The 20222-nt window shown below is 43.5% G+C and overlaps 1 protein-coding gene across 5 annotated transcripts in view; it reads right to left on the bottom strand.

Annotated features, from left to right (window-relative positions):
• The window catches only part of MGAT4D (MGAT4 family member D), a 94663-nt gene that overhangs the window by 40816 nt on the left and 33625 nt on the right, over window positions 1-20222 (bottom strand). For all 5 annotated transcript variants that reach the window (XM_054031153.1, XM_054031155.1, XM_054031156.1 and 2 more), the window contains 3 exons: window positions 9907-10047; window positions 3249-3382; window positions 342-388 (listed from right to left, as the gene is read on the bottom strand). In XM_054031153.1, the coding sequence (XP_053887128.1) occupies window positions 342-388; window positions 3249-3382; window positions 9907-10047 (322 nt within the window). The remainder of the gene's footprint in view (window positions 1-341; window positions 389-3248; window positions 3383-9906; window positions 10048-20222) is intronic.

Here is a 20222-nt window from a genome sequence, read left to right as displayed (position 1 = left end):
GCTACCCAGACTATCAAACAAAGACACTTAGAAAATGTCACAGATCTCAGCACAGATAACTATAGATTTTAGGGGACTGAGGTCAATGAGGACACAGTGTATGAATACAAAGGTGCTTTTGATTGCACTATTAATTCCTTGGAAAGCAGTCTCACATTGAAGAAAATTAACGCAGGTCTCAAAGGTTAGAAATGCAACCTAAAATCACTGAATTACAAAATGTGAGTAATGGCACCATTTCATCAAGTTTTAATTTTGTAGTTCATTGTTGAAATGCGACAACTTTTCATGTAAAACTGAAAAGCAATTAGCCATACAATAGGTCCTGAGGGAGGACTTACCTGGTTCTAACACTTTCTGCAATACTGTTAACATACTCTGCATTCACCTAAAGAAGTAAAGAACAAAAAAGTATCTAACACACTCCTTTTTACCCAATTTAATATTTTCATTAACTTCTAGTCTAATTGATATAAGTATATACATAAAACACTTCACTGCCTAATTTTTTTATTCTAGGCAAGAGTAATTATATCAGTGTTCCTATAACTAAATATTGTTGTGTTACCCAGGCATCTGAATGTATATTATAAATCATAGATGCTTCATTTGTGTGTAAATTATTTGTCTGTGGACTATATACAGGTTCTCATCACTTTAGTAAGAGAGAGAGCACAGATCTGTGGCAATCTGTCTATAGCCTCTAGTTGTGAGGACTAAATTAGTATGCCCTTCTGATCCTGTTCTCAGTAAAGAGGTCATTTAGATTAATCATCAAAAAATCACTAACCTTTATTAACCTGACCCGTTGTTGGTGAGAAAATTCACTTGTGCAAACTTTCCTTGCCTCGGGCTATCCATATCCAAAGTTTAAACAGGAGTTTGCTCCTCATTTAACTAACGGTGGCATTTAGCCTGGAAATTACAATGTCAGATTTTGCTCATTGCTGCTGCCCCATACAACTAGCAGTTTTAGTATGGAAAATTCAGGTTTTATCTAAATGAAAATCTAACACTACTTAAAGATGTTGTCCCTTTGAAGATGTAGGGATCATCCTACCAGTTTAGGATTGGTTATTTTAAAAAGTTATAGCCAAGCTTCATCACAAGATATACATTAAAACAGCAATAAGTCAAGAATACCTAACTGTTGAGGGTTGACAAGAGAAAGCTACTTCAACAATTGTGTTACCCACATACAGACAGGGTACTACTCAGAGTTACCCAGGATGCAAGCATTTGTGAACCTGATCCCCAGAAGCTTCAAGAGCTAATAAAGCTACTGTGCCCTAAGCCACTTCACCCCTTTGAAACTGGGAAATTACACCAAGTTAGAAAGTGACCCTGAGGATTCCTGGGGAGGGATTCCACCCTTCCTACCCTACACTACTCTGGCCTGGCCCCTATACACTGCTACAGTGGCATAAAGAGACAAGAAAAGAATCTTTAGCTGGCTGGTAGGGAGCTCCTCTACTCAAAGCTGCTGTAACAGCCTTACATAGGACCCCTTACAAGCTCCTACACTGGAAGTGTGCTGGGGGAGGGGCAGAGCTTAAAGCAACCTTAGCCTCCTACCCTCTGGGCTGTATCTGTGTGTGCTGCACCTCTTGGAGATGCAGCACATAACTGCACACCTCTTAAATAACGGTGTTAAATGTAACTTATCACTCAGTATAGGCAGGGATAGTTTTAATTAATACTGTGTCAATTGGTCATGGCTAAATCTAGTGTGAATCTAGTATTTCTGCCTCTGCCCTCATAGGGGTCCACCAAAGAGGCAACTTTAATTCTCACTGAGGAGCCATAGGAGCTCCACCAGCGGGAGTCACCATGGCGTAACTGAATTGGTATACTCCCCAGCTGTCCTGGCCACCTCTCCTTCACAGCAAGTATTACACTTTTACCTCAGGGGTGGCCTATTACTGCCTACCCCTCATAAGTAGCTTCTTTATGTCACTGCAATAGAGACCCCTTGCAGAACAAGGCCCTCTATCAGGACTTATCCCACTGTAAGAGAGTTTATTTTTTAAGATGAAATTAGTAAATTTAGCTAGAATAGAAACTAAGCCAGTAAATTGAAACTATCATCGTGATCTGGACCAGAAAGAGACATCAGGATCCTATTTAAGCTGATAAAGTGAAGTGTGATCTAGGTATTATTTATAGTTTGAACAGTTATAAATGTGGTTAACTAAATGAGTAAACTTTCTTTTACATTTAATAATTACATTTAATAAGTAAGTGGAAACTAGCAGTTAAAGAATGCATAAAGATGGATAGATTGTGAGAGCGGATGTGAGTCTCCAACCACCACCATCTGTCTGCAAGGAGTTGTTGCTAAATAATGCACTTTTATTAGGTGTATTTCGTAGCTATAGTTCTTTTACCATAAGAACAAGAGATTCAGGGAGAGGAAAATTCCCACTTACCTGAAACAGCCTAATTTTTTCAAACAAGAGCTATTTATGTTTTGTAGATTTTATAACCACAGTATTTGCTTTTCTTCGAAAAACTGTCACTTCACATGCAATCTGCTAGAGCGTCAGAGCACCTTGTAAAATACTCATAATCCTAAATAGCTGACAAATACCTCTATTTCTTTCAAATTAAGGTAATAAGCTCATATTTTGTCAGGTTCTATGGACTTTTGTGGATGACAGTTTTCTAATCCTTTCATTCTCAGAATAGAATACTTTGCGTTAAGAGACAAAAATGAATTCATATGATTTTATTTGAAGGAGATGTGACTGCAAGCAAAGCAAGAGTGCCTGTAAATATAATGTGACAGTTGTTACCTGTACCATCTTTTTCCCCCACACTTATTTTCTAGATAAGAAGACCAAGGCACTAACCACTACACATGTCCTAATAGGCACAAAGTTTGGGAATTTTATGACTGCCAACATCATTCCAAAGGAATATAATATGTCATCTTCCAGCATTTAATTAAATAGGATTCCATGCAAATTCCATCTCTTGACCATGTTTATTGGTCCTTTATTGAAAAGTAGGGATATTTTCCCAAATTTGAATTGCATGGAGAAATCCTTCCAAAAGCAATGATGATCAGTAAATGGAAGGTTTTTACTCACGAAAGCTTATGCCCAAATAAATCTGTTAGTCTTTAAGGTGCCACCAGACTCCTTGTTGTTTCAGTAAATGGAAGTGATTCATACATACTATACACAGACATAGATTCCTATATTGTCTCTTTATTAACATAAATACACCTGTTCATACTAACTCACCTCTGCTACAAAGATAACTACTACACAATCATTCTTCTGCTCTGCAGACATCTCATAGAAGAGAGAGTTCAATGTGCTCAGCAGATAATTTTGTTTTCCCCTTTTCACAGTAGGAATACCCATCACCAGGGAGACTGCAAACAGAAATTAAAATAATTTAATCTCAAGTCAAATAGAGGCTATTAGTGACTTTTTGAAATTTTGTATGATGAAAATAACACAGAGAAAAGGGACCATCATAAATAGGAACTTCAATAGACTGATCAACTAGTTAATGTGTGTGTAGAGGTTTGACAGAGTACGAACTGCCATATGGCATGGGACATACTGTGTGTCCCGATCATAAATTAGGTTGGAGACATTTTCATTTGTACGCTATAGGCATTGGGTCTACATTACATAGCTGTAAGCAGTTTTGAGGACTCTGACCATGTTTACACAGGGATGTTACATTGATCTACTTTGTGCACTCTGAGTGCAACAATTTAAATATATCCAACCAAAGTGTGTCTACACCATTTTGTTTTCTTGGCTTAAGGTACTTTCCTTTATAATCATTGCATCCACACAGCTCCAAGCTTGTTTGAATGAATTGCTCAGCACTCTGATCTTTGATTTTTCTTTTGGTGCATTCTGGGATGACTACCCAAAACTACAGAAATTTTGGGTTTGGGGGGCTCAATCTAACAAATCTCCATTACTCCTTTCCTGACTCCCTTTAATTTTGCCAGAGCCATTTTAGAACTGCTGTCAAGCAGCACGGAAGACAAACTGGTGAACATTGCAATCATAACAGTCATTACAACAATGTAGCAAACAGGATCAGGCTGTGCATTTGGAGCCAGGGGGGTGGATGCATTTGGCTCTGCTGTTTCATAGGGCTGTTGATGCTTGTCACGGTGCTCCTGGGGTGCAGCTTGGACTGTGAGACTGCTGAGCACTCTGTCCCACCAACCTGGGCGCCCTCTCACACTGTGATGCTGTTGGCAAGCTACAAACCTCTGGCAAGTACTGCACGTACACAGACATCCATAGGCAGGGACACACCCAACTGAGTTACATGAATGCGTCTCCCAGCCACTCATGAACCAACAAGAGAGAGGCTTCAGCCAATTTCCCCCAGCTCCCCAGCCTTGCACCCCAAAACTGTATGGTCTTCCCCCGGTTAGAAGCTTGACCAGTGTAAGTTCATTACCTAGTCCATCCCTCCCTCGATGTGCAGAGGACACACGCTAGCCTTTGTAAACTGAGCTGAGATTTCCCAAGCACTTCAACCAAAACACACTGTTTTAGGTAAAATATTAACTACTGAAAGATTGATTTTAAGTGATTAAGTAAGTGTCTACACTACCGCTTAAATTGATGTAAGTTATGTCACTCAGGGGTGTCCGCACCACACTATGTCAGCAGGAGAGCACTCTCCCATCTGCATAGTACATCTTCATCAGACACTCTGCAGCAACGCAGCTGCATCGGTGCAGCTGCGCCAATATAGCGTGGTAGCGAAGACTAGCCCTATAAGTAGTAAGTGTAGAGATCAAAGTTGGTTACCTAAGTAAATTTGCAATGTGAGTTCTATAAACTAAACAGGATTTGAATCAAGCAGGGCCGGCTCCAGGCACCAGCGGAGGAAGCACATGCCTGGGACAGCACATGCTAAAGGGCAGCATTCCGTCCATTCTTTAAAATGATACCTGACAAGGCATACTTTGTACAAAACATATCATAATTATATGACAGTGGTGAATATGGGGGTTTCAGGGTGTTGCTTTGAGGCACAGAGTGCCACAATGCTGCAGCAATATAGCTAATAGTAATGAATGAGGAGGAAGTTGAGTAACTACTTCTGCAGAGCATTTCTCTTGAGCAGATTTACTCAGTGGAGTCCTGCTTCTGGACTTGGCCAACTAGTAGTTACTGGTGCAGAGGGCTATGATGCAGAACTGAGATGACCCACAGTGCCAGCAGAACGTCAGAATGACAAAGGCAACTGTGAAGGAGCAGAGAAACTGCTGCCTTGCACAGCAGGAGTTCAAGAAAACCTGTGGGCTGAGCTAGCCCCGCCCCTCTACACCTGCAGCTAATGCCAGACATGGAGGGGGAAGAAAAGAAGGGAGCCTGGCTCAATTGGGGGCTGACTGGTGAGGAGGCAGGAGCTCTCTGTTTGGCTGCCTGAAGGGACAGATCAGCGACTTGCTAGCCAACGCACCCACTGGAGGCAAGTAAGCCTTCCCCTACCAAGAGGAGCCTGCAGCTAAGCGGGGAATTGAACTAGCGGGGCCACACCCCAGACTAAAGAGACTTTAATAGGAAGTAGCCTAGGGAAATGTATCTTGAATTCTCTATCCTCACCCGGCCAGGAGGAAGACCCGTCTTCCCTGCTTAGGGGTTGGACTACACAGGGCCCTGGAGAGGGTCTGGTTCTCCCTCCAACCCCTCTGATCAACGATCTAGCCACTAGGCCACCTAACCACTGAAGGCTCTATCACAGCATCTTTCCTAGGAATCTGCACAGAGCTCACTTTAGAACTGCAGTGGCAGAAGACCAACATGAGAGTCCCCTTGAGCATAAAGAATCATGTTGCCATCATCATCTGGAAGCTCGTCACTCCTGATTGCTTACAGTCAGCAGCTAGCCAGTTTGGTGTTGGTAGATCAGCCACTGGGGCTGTTGTCATGGAGATTTGTGATGCTACAAGGAGGGTGCTGCAGTGGCATGTCATAAAACTTGGCATTGTACAGGAGGTTATTGATGACTTTGTGCAGATGGGATTCTCAAACTGTCTAAAGGCTACTGATGGGTCACACGTGCCTATTCTCTACTCTACACACCAGGCCAAAGACGTCATCAACAGAAAGGGGTATTTTTCCATGGTGCTGCGAGGTCCAGTTGATCACTGTTGAAGATTCACCAATATTAATGCAGGGTGGCAAACTCAGGCCCGTTTAACGGATAAGCAATGGACTATTTGTTCTCCAGAACATTATGGACATTGATTTAAGATTTGTCTTGTCATTGTGGGAGATCCAGCTTATACTCTACTTCCCTGATTTCTGAAGCCTTTCACTGGATGCTTTGAAAAGAGAAAGGAATGGTTTAACTTTACCCTGAGTAGTTGCAGAACGTCAGTGGAGTGTGCTTTTGGAAGACTGAAGTGTGAGTATCAGTACATTATGAAAAGTCTGGATGTTTCTCATTATGTACCTTGTGTGATAAGTGCCTGCTGTATTTTGAACAAAAACTGTGAGAGCAAGGGAAAGATCTTGAAGGATAGATGGGAGCAGAATGTAGGGAGACTGTCTAAACATTAGGGACAGCCAGAGAGGGTGCCTCTCCAAAATGCCCTAAGTGGTCAAGGAAACAGAGTCAGGGATACATTGTGCTCCTACTTTGAAGCCATGGTATAACTGGGGATAATAAACATGCTATAACCAAGGAAATGTGTTTGTGTTTGATGTTAAGAATTGAAGTAGGGAGGAAGGGGATAATATGCCATTTATGGGTTGAGCTATACCTCAAAAAAATGGTTACTTACTGTACAGCAACGGCTGTTCTTTGAGATGTGTTGTCCACATTATATTCTATTGTTGGTATACATGCACCCAATGCACTTGAGCCCAAGACTTTTTGTCAGCAGGACCCGTTGGAGTGGCACATGCGCCCAACTATCCTTTTACCTCCAACTGAGGACACTGAGAGCAGGCCAGTCCAACTGCACCTTGGTTGCTTCACCGCTTGACTCCTGATGCTTCTGTAGTAGTGGGGATAGAGGACGGGTCATGGAATACATGTGTACAGTATCTTGAAAAAATAGAGGTTCTGTTACTGGACGTTCTTTAAAATGAATGGTCCCTATCTGTATTCCACACGTGGGTACATGCGTGTACTACCTGCCTCAGATCAGAGATTTCTAGCAAGTAGTGTCTGTCAATCCACACCCGCGTAATCATTCTCTTCTTGCTCCAAACTGAGAGTATAAGGGGCAGTGTGGACTGATTCTGCTCCATTTCTTCTTCTTACCACAAATCTAGTCATAGTCTGAAGCACAGGGGAAGGAAGGCTGGCAGTGGAATACAGATAGGGATCACACATCTCCAAGAATTTCCAGTTACAGTAAGTAACCTCCATTCCATCTTCCAGTGCCGGTCCCTATGTGTATTCCACATATGAGTGATAGTCAAACAGGAGGGAGGTGTGAGGATGCAGTTGGCATAGCAGTCTGTAATACTGCTGTCCCCACAATTGCTTGCATAAGTAGAGGCTTGGACTAATGTGTAATGTTTCATAAAATTATGGCTAGTGCTCCAGATACCTACACTGGACATCTGTAGGGTGGCTATCTCTCAAAGAGATGCTGTAGAAGTTGCTTGTGCTTTAGCAGAATGGGTTCTCACCTCATCTACAGCAGAAATATGCACCAGTTGATAAAGAACAATGCAGACAGAGATCCACTTAGAGTGGATCTGAGCAGATAATGCTTGTCCTTTAGATCATTTCACTAAAGCAACAAATAGTCTAGGCATTTTCCTGATTCTTTTTGTCATCTGCAGAAAGAATGCCAAAGACCCTCAGATGTAAAGAGAAGCATCGGAAGCATGAGGTTTTAGAAAGAATACTGGTAAGTGAATAGACTGATTCATATGAAACTCAGGAATTAACTTAGGGATGAATTTTGGATGGAGGCAAAGGGAAACCTTCTCCTTATGAAACGTGGTATGTGGCAGATCTGCCATAAGCACTCCCAGTTCACTCACTTTTCTGGCTGATGTGATGGCAATTAAGTGACTTTCATGGAGGTGCAGGACATGGAGCAAGTGGCTAGCGGTTCAAAGGGAGGTCTGGTAAGTACTGAAAGAACAAGATTAAGATCCCATTGTGGTGTTGGTTTCACCATCAGTGAGAAAGTTCTAATGAGACCCTTCAGGAATCTGGTTGTTGTTGGATGAGTAAAAACAGCATCCTTAAGAATGGAAATTGATGACTGCTGCAAGGTGTACCCACAGTGCACTAATGGAAAGACCCAACATCTTGACAGTGAGTAGGTAATCTAAAATAAGAGTTCCCACAGATTGTGCAGATAATTGGTTCTGTTGTGACCATGTGGAGAAATGTCTCCATTTTGCCAGATATCATTTTCTGGTGGATGCCCTTTTGCTTTGATTAAGAACAGATTGCTGTTCAGGCCTTTAAAAATGAATGCTCTAAATCTGATGCCCACCCAAATACCAGGCCATGAAAAAAGGGCCTGGGTTGCGATGTCTAGCCTTGCTGTTCTCTTGATTCAGATGATCTGGAAAGGATCCGATGCTTTTGGTTGAGATGGGTTGAGATCCCCTGAAGGTCTGAAAACCAAAATTGTCTGGGCCAGTTCTGCACAATGAGAGTGACCCAAGCTTTGTCATGGCAAATTTTTCTTAGAACTTCTGGTATCAGTGGAATGGGAGGAAAGGTATATCTGAGGTGGTCTGTTCAAGGTTGCAGAAGGACCTCACCCTTGGAGTCCTGGCCCAGAGCTGGTGTGGATTCGACTTTTTTCTCTGTTTTTAATAGATCTTGTGTTTGTTTGAATTAAAACATTTGAATAATAGATTGTTTTGAGGTAAGATCACTGAGGTATATCTGGAAGGGAAGACAACCTCCTGACATCTGGTGAAGGAGAAAATGATACTATGCAACCTCCTATGCATGCCACCCAGATACTATAGTCAGGAGGGATATGGGAAAAGTTGATGGAGGAGTGGCAGGAAATGGGAATCAAAAGTACACTTTTTAGTTAAGTTTTAAGAAAAGCAAGCTGTTGTCCTGCTTCCTCTAAGAAGGGTACAACAGAATAATGAGTCCCATAGGATTTTTATGATATAAGCATTAATATTCTAAGAGAATAACCTTCCTAGCCTAGTAAGAAAAATGTATGTTTGAAAATTTTTTGAGAGAACAATTTAAAAGTTTGAATAGTTACTGATGTAAATTAAGCCTTCATTACTTTTATCACCATGCTCACTCTGGACAATGTGATCATGAAGCTTCAAATAATACACAACTAAAAACAATTTCTGACAAATTGTAGATGTCAGGTATGAAGTAAAATTACTGAAATTCCCTAAGAAAAGATAATGAACTATTTTCTTCATGTTTAGTTGTTGTTGTTTTTTTGGAGGGGGAGTGGATTTTCAACCACACCTTTAAGTTTCCCTTTACATTTTTTTGCAGGTGCAAAAAGAAGCAACTGTAAATTTGCACAGCTTAAATTTAAGGGCTCCTTAAATAAAAACACTGATTCTAAATTTAAATGAAAACCCTGAAAATAGTTAAGAACAATTTCCATGGTCACAGACAAATTATATTTAATAACTTTTATATTACTAGCAATACCTATAACCACCTCTGAGGTCTGAATACATATATTTCCCCAATGTTTTTTCTACCGAGTACATGCACAGAGAAGTTTGCAACTGTACAGTTAGTTGCTAGGCTGTTAGAACTTATTTTCAGAAAAAACATGTACTGAACTACTGTAAAGCATTAAGTGGTATTTTCAAACAGGTATAATAAAGATAAAAATATATATTAATAGGCCAAATTTTGAAACCACAAACCTTGTATGTCTCTTCAGAGCGAAAAGAAAAATGCCACCAAATATTAAATTTTAGCTCTCACCTCCAGTTCTCCCTTGTCCAATGACAACATTTGGGTAAAGGCTGTTTTCATGCTCCCGGAGGTGAGGTAGGTAGTAGTGTATGTTTGTAAGATGCAAAGGGAGTTTGCTGGTGAGATTTAACACTTTCCACTTCATAGCATCTTAAAAAACAAAAACAGAAGAGGACTGAGGTCATTATTCTGACAAATATTTTCCCTCAAATAAAAGTATAGCATATTACAAATGCAAGCTTATTAAATCAGAGCCATTTTATCAGAGATTACTGTAGATCAAATCAATTCTTCTTCATGGTGATGAATGATTAGATTTACTGTTGATTGCAGAAGTTAAAGAGCAGTTCCTTCAATCAAAAATAAGTTTCCCAAAGTCTCTGATGGACTGCAGGAACAGGCCCCAAATGAGATTATTATTATTATATGTTTGTATTACAGTTGGTCAGAAACATTTCCTCAGAACAATTTGCTGTCAGAAAATGCCATTTCAACAAAACCAAAATTTTTCATAAAATTATACGGATTTAAGAAAAATTAGGAAAAATTGCAAAAATTGTTTTGAAATTGTCAAAGTGTCCTGGTTTGATATTTTTGGAACAAAAAGGTTTGATTTCTCATTTTGACATTTAATTTGATATAAAAAATTAAAATGTCAAAATTGAAACACTTCATGTGTATCAAAATGTTTTGTTTCAGCTGACCCAAATCATTTTTTTAAATGATTTTTTTTTTTTGCAGGATGGAAAATTAATTTTCTGACCAGCTCTAATTTGTATTACAGTAGCACCCAGAAGTCCCAAACATATTGGGATCCTACTGTATTAGGATTTCTACAAAAAACATAGTAAGAGATTCGCTGACCAGAGATCTTACTGTTAAATGCCCCAGTCCAGCAGCTGCTTGCACATAGGCAGACTCCTGCATCCATACACAGGTCCACTGATTTCAGTGAGGCTCTGTAGGTGCTCTACTTATGCATAAACAGTTGCAGGATTAGGCCTCATTTGAGAAAAGAGCCAACAAGTGGGTGTAACAAACAATTGGAGAGGATAATTTTTGTCAGTTGTAAATAAACAAGAAATATCATTAATATCAGTAATTCCTAATCCATAACTTTCAGTGTTTCCCAGCAGGCAAATGGTGAACCTTCTCTCTTGGAATGCAATACATGGAGTTTTTCACTGAGCACATGAAGGGCCTGAATCGGATGTCCTTATACAGTTAAAACTCCCATTGTTTACAAGGACAATGGGACCATGACCTTTAAACAGATACTGAGCAAACAAAAGATGCAGTAGTGAAGAGTAATATGTAGCACTTATTTACTCTTGAGTCGTCAGAATTTAAAAAGGGGGGGAAGTGACATTTAATTAAAATACTTACCAATGTTGAAATAATCCAAATGTGAATTTATAAAAATAATCCAAAATTATCAAATACAATCAACTGAAGTCGATAATTGTCATTTGCTAACTTTAGCTGTCTAGATATAAATATTACATTTCTATGGGCTCCAGTTTTGTGATACATTATTCAGAATAAATGCTAGAAAATTGCTAAAATATAGGATTAGAAAAGCTACTAAAAACCTATACAGCCTGTTCCTAAAATCATTCAGAAGTCAATTAAACTGGTGAAACAAAAATATTTTCCACTTACCAGTAATTAATAGAAGGCACCCGATGCGCAAAGATGATGGATACCATTAGGTAAACTAATAAATATTTGATAGGACTAAATGAAAGACCTTACTCTTTGTTTTGTTTTAAGAAAGGCACATGAGCAGCAAAAGATCTTTTTCACTCAAATGTGTACCTGCTAAGCAGCTAGCAAGAAATCATTATAAAACTTAACTTTACCAGGGCTTATTTCTGCTGTCTTGACACAGGTCAAACTCCTATGTACATTATATGAGAATTCTGCCTGTGTCATTCCCTCCCTGTCCCTGGAACTACCCATGCTCATGTAGGTATATATGAGAACAAGCACATATATAGGCCTGAAAGAGAGCAAAACTCCTCTGATTTGCCTGAGAAAGGACTGAGAAGACTTCAGGGGCCATATCCTCAGCTCTGCTTCTAGAGATTTTATACTTTTCAGACTGTGCAAAACACCCAGAAAACTGGAGTTCTGATGGTACTGGGTAATCTCCAAGTTGCACAAACCCATCAGTGGCTACACACCCTTCCTGCATGCCCTCATATGGTGTGGTGTAGTGGAGCAGTGGCTCTGCCTCTGTTTCCATCCTGGCCTTGAGCCAACAGCTTTCAGGTTAAGGTGACCTGGCCCTCCAGCTAGGTCAGATAAAAGTTCCATCCCTTCCAGAGTACCCAAAGTCCAAAATAAACACAACTCTTCCAAACCCTAAGGGGAGTGGGGGAGGGCTCTCATAGGTAACCATTCCTGAGTTCCTGGCCCCAGCCAACCTTCCCACCCACAGTGAGAGCCGAAAGTCTGCTCTTCCTCCCAGCCAGCCACTTTTTTAGATCATGTTTCAAAGTCCAGCACCTGTTTCAGGTGTCACAGTGCTGGGCTTACTCAGCTCCCAGCAGTCCTTTAACTTGTTTAACCTTTAACAGGGTATATACACCCCGTCACACCATCATAGAGCCAGAATAGCCATATATATGCCATGTTGGAGAAGTGATAGATGGGGCTAGAGTTTGTTGTGCTTTGCAAATCCTTGCTGGTATGTCATAAATTAGTCACCTTTCTCTCCCCTACCTCCTGGAGCTCCACCAAGTCTGAGCTTGATGGAACTGAGCCCCAAGCCTTGGTCCAAGATTCTTTAGGTTTTTTGACAGGAGCATAATGTTCCAAAACTTTTATTCTAATGTTTGAATATACCCTCCCTTTTGAAAGGTCTGTGTGTTAATTTTTAACCCATTTCAAATTTTCCTCTAAAAAAACCAAACAAATAAATGTGTTAGTCTCTAAGGTGCCACAAGTACTCCTGTTCTTTTTGCGGATACAGACTAACACGGCTGTTACTCTGAAACCTATCATTTGTTTTGATAGTCAAAGGGTTTCTGAGAAGGACATCTCCCTGCTACGAAGAAGAAGATTCAAAGTCAAACATATCAACAATGTGGCTTGATTAATCTTCAGAGGTTGTTTTACCTCTCTCTTTAGTGTTGACTTTCTGGGTAATTTAAGAAATAATAATAAAGAAAGGTAAGCTGTTAGAAAGGGAAGGAAAGAATGGCACAAAGTGAAAAGGGAAGCAAAATTATATGCCAGAAATAAAAATAGGAATGAGCAGACTCATGCCTAACACCTCTGGTCATAATGCAATAATATAAGCACTTGATGCTTATAGTTCTTGAAAAGCAGTTATTACATGGTATGAATCTCATTGTGCTTCACAATGAGTTCCTTTCATTGCAGAATTTCATAAAATGGATACCTGAAACAAAAAATAATTGCTAGATACTTGTGAAAGCACATAGGCCATATTAAGATATTACAGTGGCTTACATTTATACATCACTTTTCATCCAAAAGGATTTCAAAATGCTTTCCAGCAATGGGTACAGACAAATTCATACCCATAATTATCATGACTGACATACAAGTAAAATGTGCACTGGCCATTTCCCTCTGAAGTTAACCAATGTACATTCACAGTAATTAGTACCACTGTGGGTATGTCTACACTACAAACTTAAGTCAACCTATATTAGGTCGATTTATAGCCACAGCAGTAATTACTGCGGTGGTGCATATCCACTGTACCCTCCTTGGATTGACAGTGTCTCTCCTCACCAGAACTGCTTTCACTGACCTAAGAGGGTCAGCATGGGGAGCTGATAGCCCGTCTCTCAGCTCTGCTGGCAGCTCTCTGACGGGAGCCTGGCTGCCCCACTGCCTCCTGGACTCCTGGCAGGCTGGTGCCCCCCCACCTCCCGGGCTTTCTATTCCCCGCCAGGAGCCTGGGGAAGTCACCCACAGCTTCTCCCCTACCCGTTCCTTGCCAGAAACTGGGAGCAGGGCCGGCTCCAGGCACCAGGCACCCAAGCACATGCTTGGGGCAGCACCTGGTAAGGGGTGGCGGGGGGGAGCGCGGCGCGGCATTTGGCGGGGGGGGCGCTCCGGCGGCGGGCTCCGGTTGCATGGGGCTCGGCGAGGGGGCGGCGTGGGCGCGGCACTGGAAGGGGGTTCCGGCGGTGCTTGGCGGGGAGCGGGGGCAGGCTCCGGCGGCGTGGCACTGGGGGGGGGGGGGCAGCGCAGGGCTCGGCGCTTGGGGGGGGGGGGGGGGAGTCCGGCAGCGCTCGGCTGGGGCGGGCTCCGGGGGCGCGGCGCTGGGGGGGGGGCGGCGCGGGGCTTGGCACTCGGGGGGGTTCCAGCGCGCGGCGCTCGGTGGGAGTGCGGCACGGGCGCGGCGCTGGAGGGGGGTTCCGGCGGCGCTCGGCAGAGGGCGGGGGTGGGCTCCGGGGGCGCGGCGCTGGGGGGGGAGGGGCGGCGCGGGGCTCGGCGCTGGGGGGGGTTCCGGCGGTGCTCGGCGCAGGGGGGAGGCGGGCTCCGGCGCTCGGCGGGGGGGGGCGCGACGCTCAGCAGGGGGGCTGGGGGCGGCGCTTTTTTTTGCTGCTTGGGGCAGCAAAAAAGCTAGAGCCGGCCCTGACTGGGAGAAGCCACTCGGGGCTTCTCACCACTGGAGAGCAGGGTCCAGCTGCCCCTAGCTTCGCGGCCCCCTCTGCCTGCTCATTCCTCACTGGGAGCCAGGCAGTCTTGTCAATTGCATGGCTCCCTGGGCAGGGAGTGCGTGGGGGGCCACTCGGGCTTCTCATCCCAGTTTGCTGTCCAGAGCAGGATCCAGCTGCCCAGCTCTCCAGTGGAGCAGGGGCTTTCTTGTCAATTTCACAGCTCCTGCCGTGAAATTGACAAGACAGTCTACGTAAGGGATGCAGTGTCTACACAGACTCTGCATCACCCTAACTACACCAATGTAAGCCTTAAGCCTCTTGTGGAGGTGGAGTTATTATGTCAGTGTAGTAGGGAACTGGCATTGGTGGGAGGAAGGCTGTAGTGTAGAGACTGACATAATTTAGGCTGACATAAGCTGCCTTATGTCGATCTAACTGTATAGTGTAGACCAGCCCTGAAGTGCAGTCCACACTGAGGTAGGAAGACAGAAGGCATTCTACACCAGAGTTATACAGCAGTGAGTTCTATCCAACACAAACAATAATAGCCTTCCAAGCTGCATGAACCCTGAAAAGCTACAGCTCCACAGCTGTTAGCTCCATAACAGACTTATTGATTCAGAAATGGAAATGTTGTCTATCATCAGAAGGCAATCCCCGAAGCACCCTAAAACAAAGAAAAAATTATTACTAACCTTTCGTAACTGTTGTTCTTTGAGATGTGTTGCACATGTCCATTCCACTCCAGGTGTGTGCGCACCCCAAGCACAGTTGCTGGAAATTTTTCCCTCAGTGGTACCTGTCAGGGCAGCTCGAGCGCCCTCTGGTGCTATGTGCTCATCGTGCTGGTATAAAGTGCCCAGCCGACCCCGTACTTCCTCCGTTCCTTCCTTCCAGGAGACTCCTATGGAGAGGGATAAGAGGACGGCCTGTGGAATGGACATGTCAAAGAACAACAGTTACAGAAAGTTAGTAACTGTTTTTTCTTCTTCAAGTGATTGTATATGTGCATTTACTCCAGGTGACTCCCTAGCAGTTGAATAGGTGGAGGTATTGGAGTTCATGGACACAAGACTGCAGGAAGCTTGATCAAATTGGGCATCATCTCTGGACTGCTGTATGATGGTGTAATGGGAGGAGAGTGTATGCACCAATGACCAAGTCGCTGCTTTGCAAACATCCAGGACAGGGATCTGCCCGCCGAATGCTGCTGACAGTGCTTGTGACCTTGTGGAATGAGCCATTGGGATATTTGGAAGGCGGCACCCCCGCCTGATTGTAACTAGCATGAATGCAAGACTTAATCCAGGATGAGACTGTCTGCGAAGAGGTCAGGAGACCCTTCATCTTCTTTGCTACAAACAGTTGGGTGGACTTTCTGAATGGTTTAGTCCATTCTATGTAGAAAGCTTGGATGTTAGGCGAGCCCTATGAGTGAAGGTGCTGCTTCTCCCTCTTTGTATGCGACTTAGGGTAAAAGACTGGAACGTAGATTGCCTGATTGTTAGAAAATTGCGTTACCACCTTTGGTAGGAAACGGGTCAGGTAAGGAAAAAGTGGGTAACTGAACTTTGTCTTTAAAGAAGACTGTATATAAAGGCTCTGATGTGAGGGCCCTGAGCTCCAAAACCTTCCTGGCCAAAGTGATGGCCACTAAGCAAACCACTTTCCAGGAGAGGTACAATAAGCAGCACATTGCCAACGGTTCAAATGGAGGTCCCATAAGCTTTAATAAGACCAAGTTCAGGTCCCAGGGAGGAAATGGCTCTCTTATTTGAGGATATATCATCTCTAGTCCCTTCAAAAATTAGATGGACACAGCCTGTGAAAACATGGACTGGTTATACACACGGGGGTGGAAAGCCACTATTGCTGGAAGGTGAACCTTGATAGAGGAGATAGCTAAATCATGCTTCTGCAGGTGTAATAGATACTCAAGTATTTCTTGTAAGGATGACTACGTGGGTGAGATCCCGCTTTGGAACACGCAGACCAAAAACTGCTTCCACTTGTAAAGGTAAGTAGCCCTGGTTGACGGCTTCTTACTCCCTAGTAGAACCTGACAAACTTCCGCTGAGCAAGCCTGCTCTTTGAGGTTTAGCCATCAAGCTTCCAGTCTGTTAGGTGAAGGGAGCTTGGGTTCAGGTGGAGCAGTCAACCATGGTCCTGAGAGATCAGGTCCAGGTGTAACAGAAGTGGGATTGGAGTTACCACTGAGAGGCCTAGCAAAGTGGCAGAACCAGTGTTGGCAGGGCCATGCTGGGGCTATCAAAATGACCTGGTCCTGGTCCCAGTCCCGCTTGATCTTTAGAAGTACTCTGTGTACAAGCAGGACAGGGGGGGAAAAGTGTAGTAAAGGTGTTCCATCCACAGTATCAGAAAGGCATGTGTGATAGACCCTGGACTGCGGCTTCACAGGGAGCAGAATTGGTGACACTTTGTTGTACTGGATTGCAAATAGGTCTATCTGGGGAGTCCCGCACTGCTGGAAAACATCCCTCACCACATTTGGGTGAAGGGACCATTCATGGTGACTCGAGAAAGTCCTGCTTGGAGATCTGCCAGCTCGTTTTGGGCTCCTGGAAGGTAAGAGGCCTCTAGGTTGACTGAGTGGGCTATACAGAATTCCCATAGTTGTATCACTCCCTGACATAGGCTGGAAGAGTGAGCTCCTCTTTGCATGTTGAGACAGAACATGGCAGCAGCATTGTCCATAAGAACAAACAAATCTCTGCCTGTAATATGCAGCAAGAAAGCCTAGCAGGCCAGGTGAATTGCTCTGAGTTCTTGGACATTGATGTGGAGAGAAAGTTCTTCTGGAGACCAAAGACCTTGAGTTCTGAGGAACCCCAAATGAGCTCCCCATTCAAGTGCTGATGCATCAGAGATTGGGGTCACTGACGGTTGGGGCCATATAAAGGGAACCCATGCACAAATATTGAGCAGGTCCACCCACCAATTGAGGGAGACAAGAACACGAGGGGGCACCGTGAGCACAAAGTCCAGATGGTGGCAGTTTGGTGAGTACACTGAGGCCAGCCAAGTGTGAAGGGGCTTGAGGCGCAGCCTTGCATGCTGCACCACATATGTGCACGAAGCCATGTGGCCTAAAAGCCTCAGACAAGTTCCGGATGTTGCGATGGGATGGCCTTTGAGGTGTGCTATTAGAGATGTAGTTGTCTTAAAATGATCCTCTGGAATGTAGGCTCTGGCTTGAGAGCAGTTGAACACCGCTCCGATAAACTGTATCCTCTATACTGGAGAGAGGGTAGATTTCTACACATTTATCAAAAGGCCTAAAGCCTTGACAATCGACTAGATGAGCCCAAATCTGGATACTACATGAGCCCTGGACCATCCCTTGATTAGCCAGTCGTCCAGATAAGGGTAGACCTGCACCCCTGCTCTCTTCAGAAGGCTGCCACTTTCACCATACATTTTGTAAACACCCTCGGAGCTGCACACAGGCAGAACGGGAGTACCATGAAGTGGTAGTGTCTGTGGTTCACTACGAATCTGAGGAACCTTCTGTGACCTTGGTATATCAATATATGAAAATAGGTGTCTCTTAAATCAAGGGCAGCGTACCAGTCCCAGGGATCCAGGGAGGGGATAATGGATGCCAAGGTGACCCGGCAGAACTTTAATTTCTTGAGGTAGCTGTTGAGGTGGCGCAGGTCTAAAATGAGTTTGAGACTTTCCTTGGCTTTTGGGATTAGGAAATAATGGAAGTAGAACCCTTTCCCTCTTAAATGCTCCGGAACGTCTTTCACGGGTCCCATCCAAAGGAGGGATTGAACCTCCTAGGCCAGAAGTTCTTCATGAGAGAAGTTCCTGAAATGAGATAGGGAGGGAGGACGGGACGAAGGTGTGGAAGTAAACTTGAGGGTGTATCTCACTTCCACCATTTTCAACACTGAATGGTCCATGGTGATTCAGAACCATGCACTGAGAAAGTGGGAGATGAGGTTGTAAACAAAGGAGAAACAGGGTCTAGCATCATGGGAACTGGTATGGCACCCTCAAGTGTCCTGTCAAAAGGCCTGCTTAGAGCCCTCTGAACGTCTAGGTGGGCAAGCACAGACGTTGAGATAGCAAGGGGTGATGGCCTATGCCTAAAACCCTTGCTTCTTTTTCTCTGCAGATCCTGACAGATAGGCGGTGCAGAGTACAGAATGGGCTGTTGGGACATGTAATACTTCATTGAAGTCATTGGTGTATACAAACCAAGGGACTTAAGGCTTGCCCTAGAGTCCTTTAACCAATGAAGCTTCACATCAGTCTGTTCTGAAAAGATCGAAGCTCCTTCGAAGATAGATCCAGAAGGGTTTGCTGGACCTCCTGCAGGAGACTCAAAGACTGTAGCCATGAACTCCTATGCATGGCTACTGCTGTAGCCATGAACATGGCCACCGAATCAGCTGCATCCAAAACAGCTTGCAACGCGGCCCTTGCTACTGATTTTCCCTTGTCCACCAACATGGAGAACTCTTGCCTGGCAGCCTGAGGGAGCAAGTCCTTGAACTTCTGCATGAGTCCCACGTGTTGAAATCATATCTGCCTAACAACACCTGCTGGTTTGCAAACCTGAAGAATAAAATATTCTACCGAATAAATCCAGTTTCTTGGATTCCTTTGCTTTTGGGTTTTCACTAAAAACTGACTAAACTATTTACAACTATGGTCAGAAATGCAAAAAGGAAAAAACTACAGAGCTTGCCAAAGCAAGGATAGTAGTTCCAGTGACCATCATGGGCAGTAAAAAGGAACTGAGGGGCACCGGGTTGGCTGGGCACTTTATACTGGTGCTATGAGTGCACAACACCTGAGGGCACTCGAGCTGCCCTCACAGGGGTACCACTGAGGGAAAAATTTCTGGTGACTGTGCTTGGGGCCCACACACATGTGGAGTGGAATGCATATATGCAATCACTCGAAAAAGAAACCCCCAAAACCTACTTACTGGGTGCAAGTTAGCAGAAACAGGACTCTGATTTCCTGTTCTCCACAACTCCCTGTTACCTGCCTTTTCCATTCTTTACCCGGGACAGCATGGACAGTGAAATTTACAACATGGACAGTAGAGTTGGTCAAAATTTTTCAACTAGAAAATATTTCTGCTTAAAAATAGAATTTATGGGAAAAATGTGACTGACAAAAAAAATGCTACAAGAAATTTTGAAGGGAAATTTTCCATTTTGTTGTGAATTGAACCGCACATTTTAAATAGTTTTTTCTTTTTTTCCCACTGAATACAAAAGAATGAATGATGTCTACGGCTTTTTCTCCACATTCCCCTCTACACCTTTTTCCATTCCTCAACTTTTCAAAACTCCCTCAACTAGGGAAAAATGGGGAAAAGAGAGGAAAAAAGGAAGAAGTGAAAAAAATTGTGAATATTGTTAATTTTATTGCACCCAGTGACACAAAAGAGAAGAGGGGCAGAATTTGGGAAAATGAAAATTCAGTTTTTTAAAAAAAAATATTTAACAAAAAGCATTTTTAAATGTTTGGTTTGAGCCCTGTGAAATGGAAACTTCAAAATTTTTCACGAAATCGTTTTTCAACCAGCTTTAATGGGCAGAATGCTATAGACACTCTGAACCATTGTGTTGTTTAGGTGGGAATTCTCCACTCAGCCATCACTGTATTGAGGGGTGAAAAGCTGCTTCTTCAAAG

Source organism: Malaclemys terrapin, chromosome 5 (genome assembly GCF_027887155.1).
Source record: "Malaclemys terrapin pileata isolate rMalTer1 chromosome 5, rMalTer1.hap1, whole genome shotgun sequence".
Lineage (NCBI taxonomy): Eukaryota > Metazoa > Chordata > Testudines > Emydidae > Malaclemys > Malaclemys terrapin.
The sequence above is the reverse complement of the archived record's forward strand: the minus strand, read 5'-3'. Positions and strand labels throughout refer to the sequence as shown.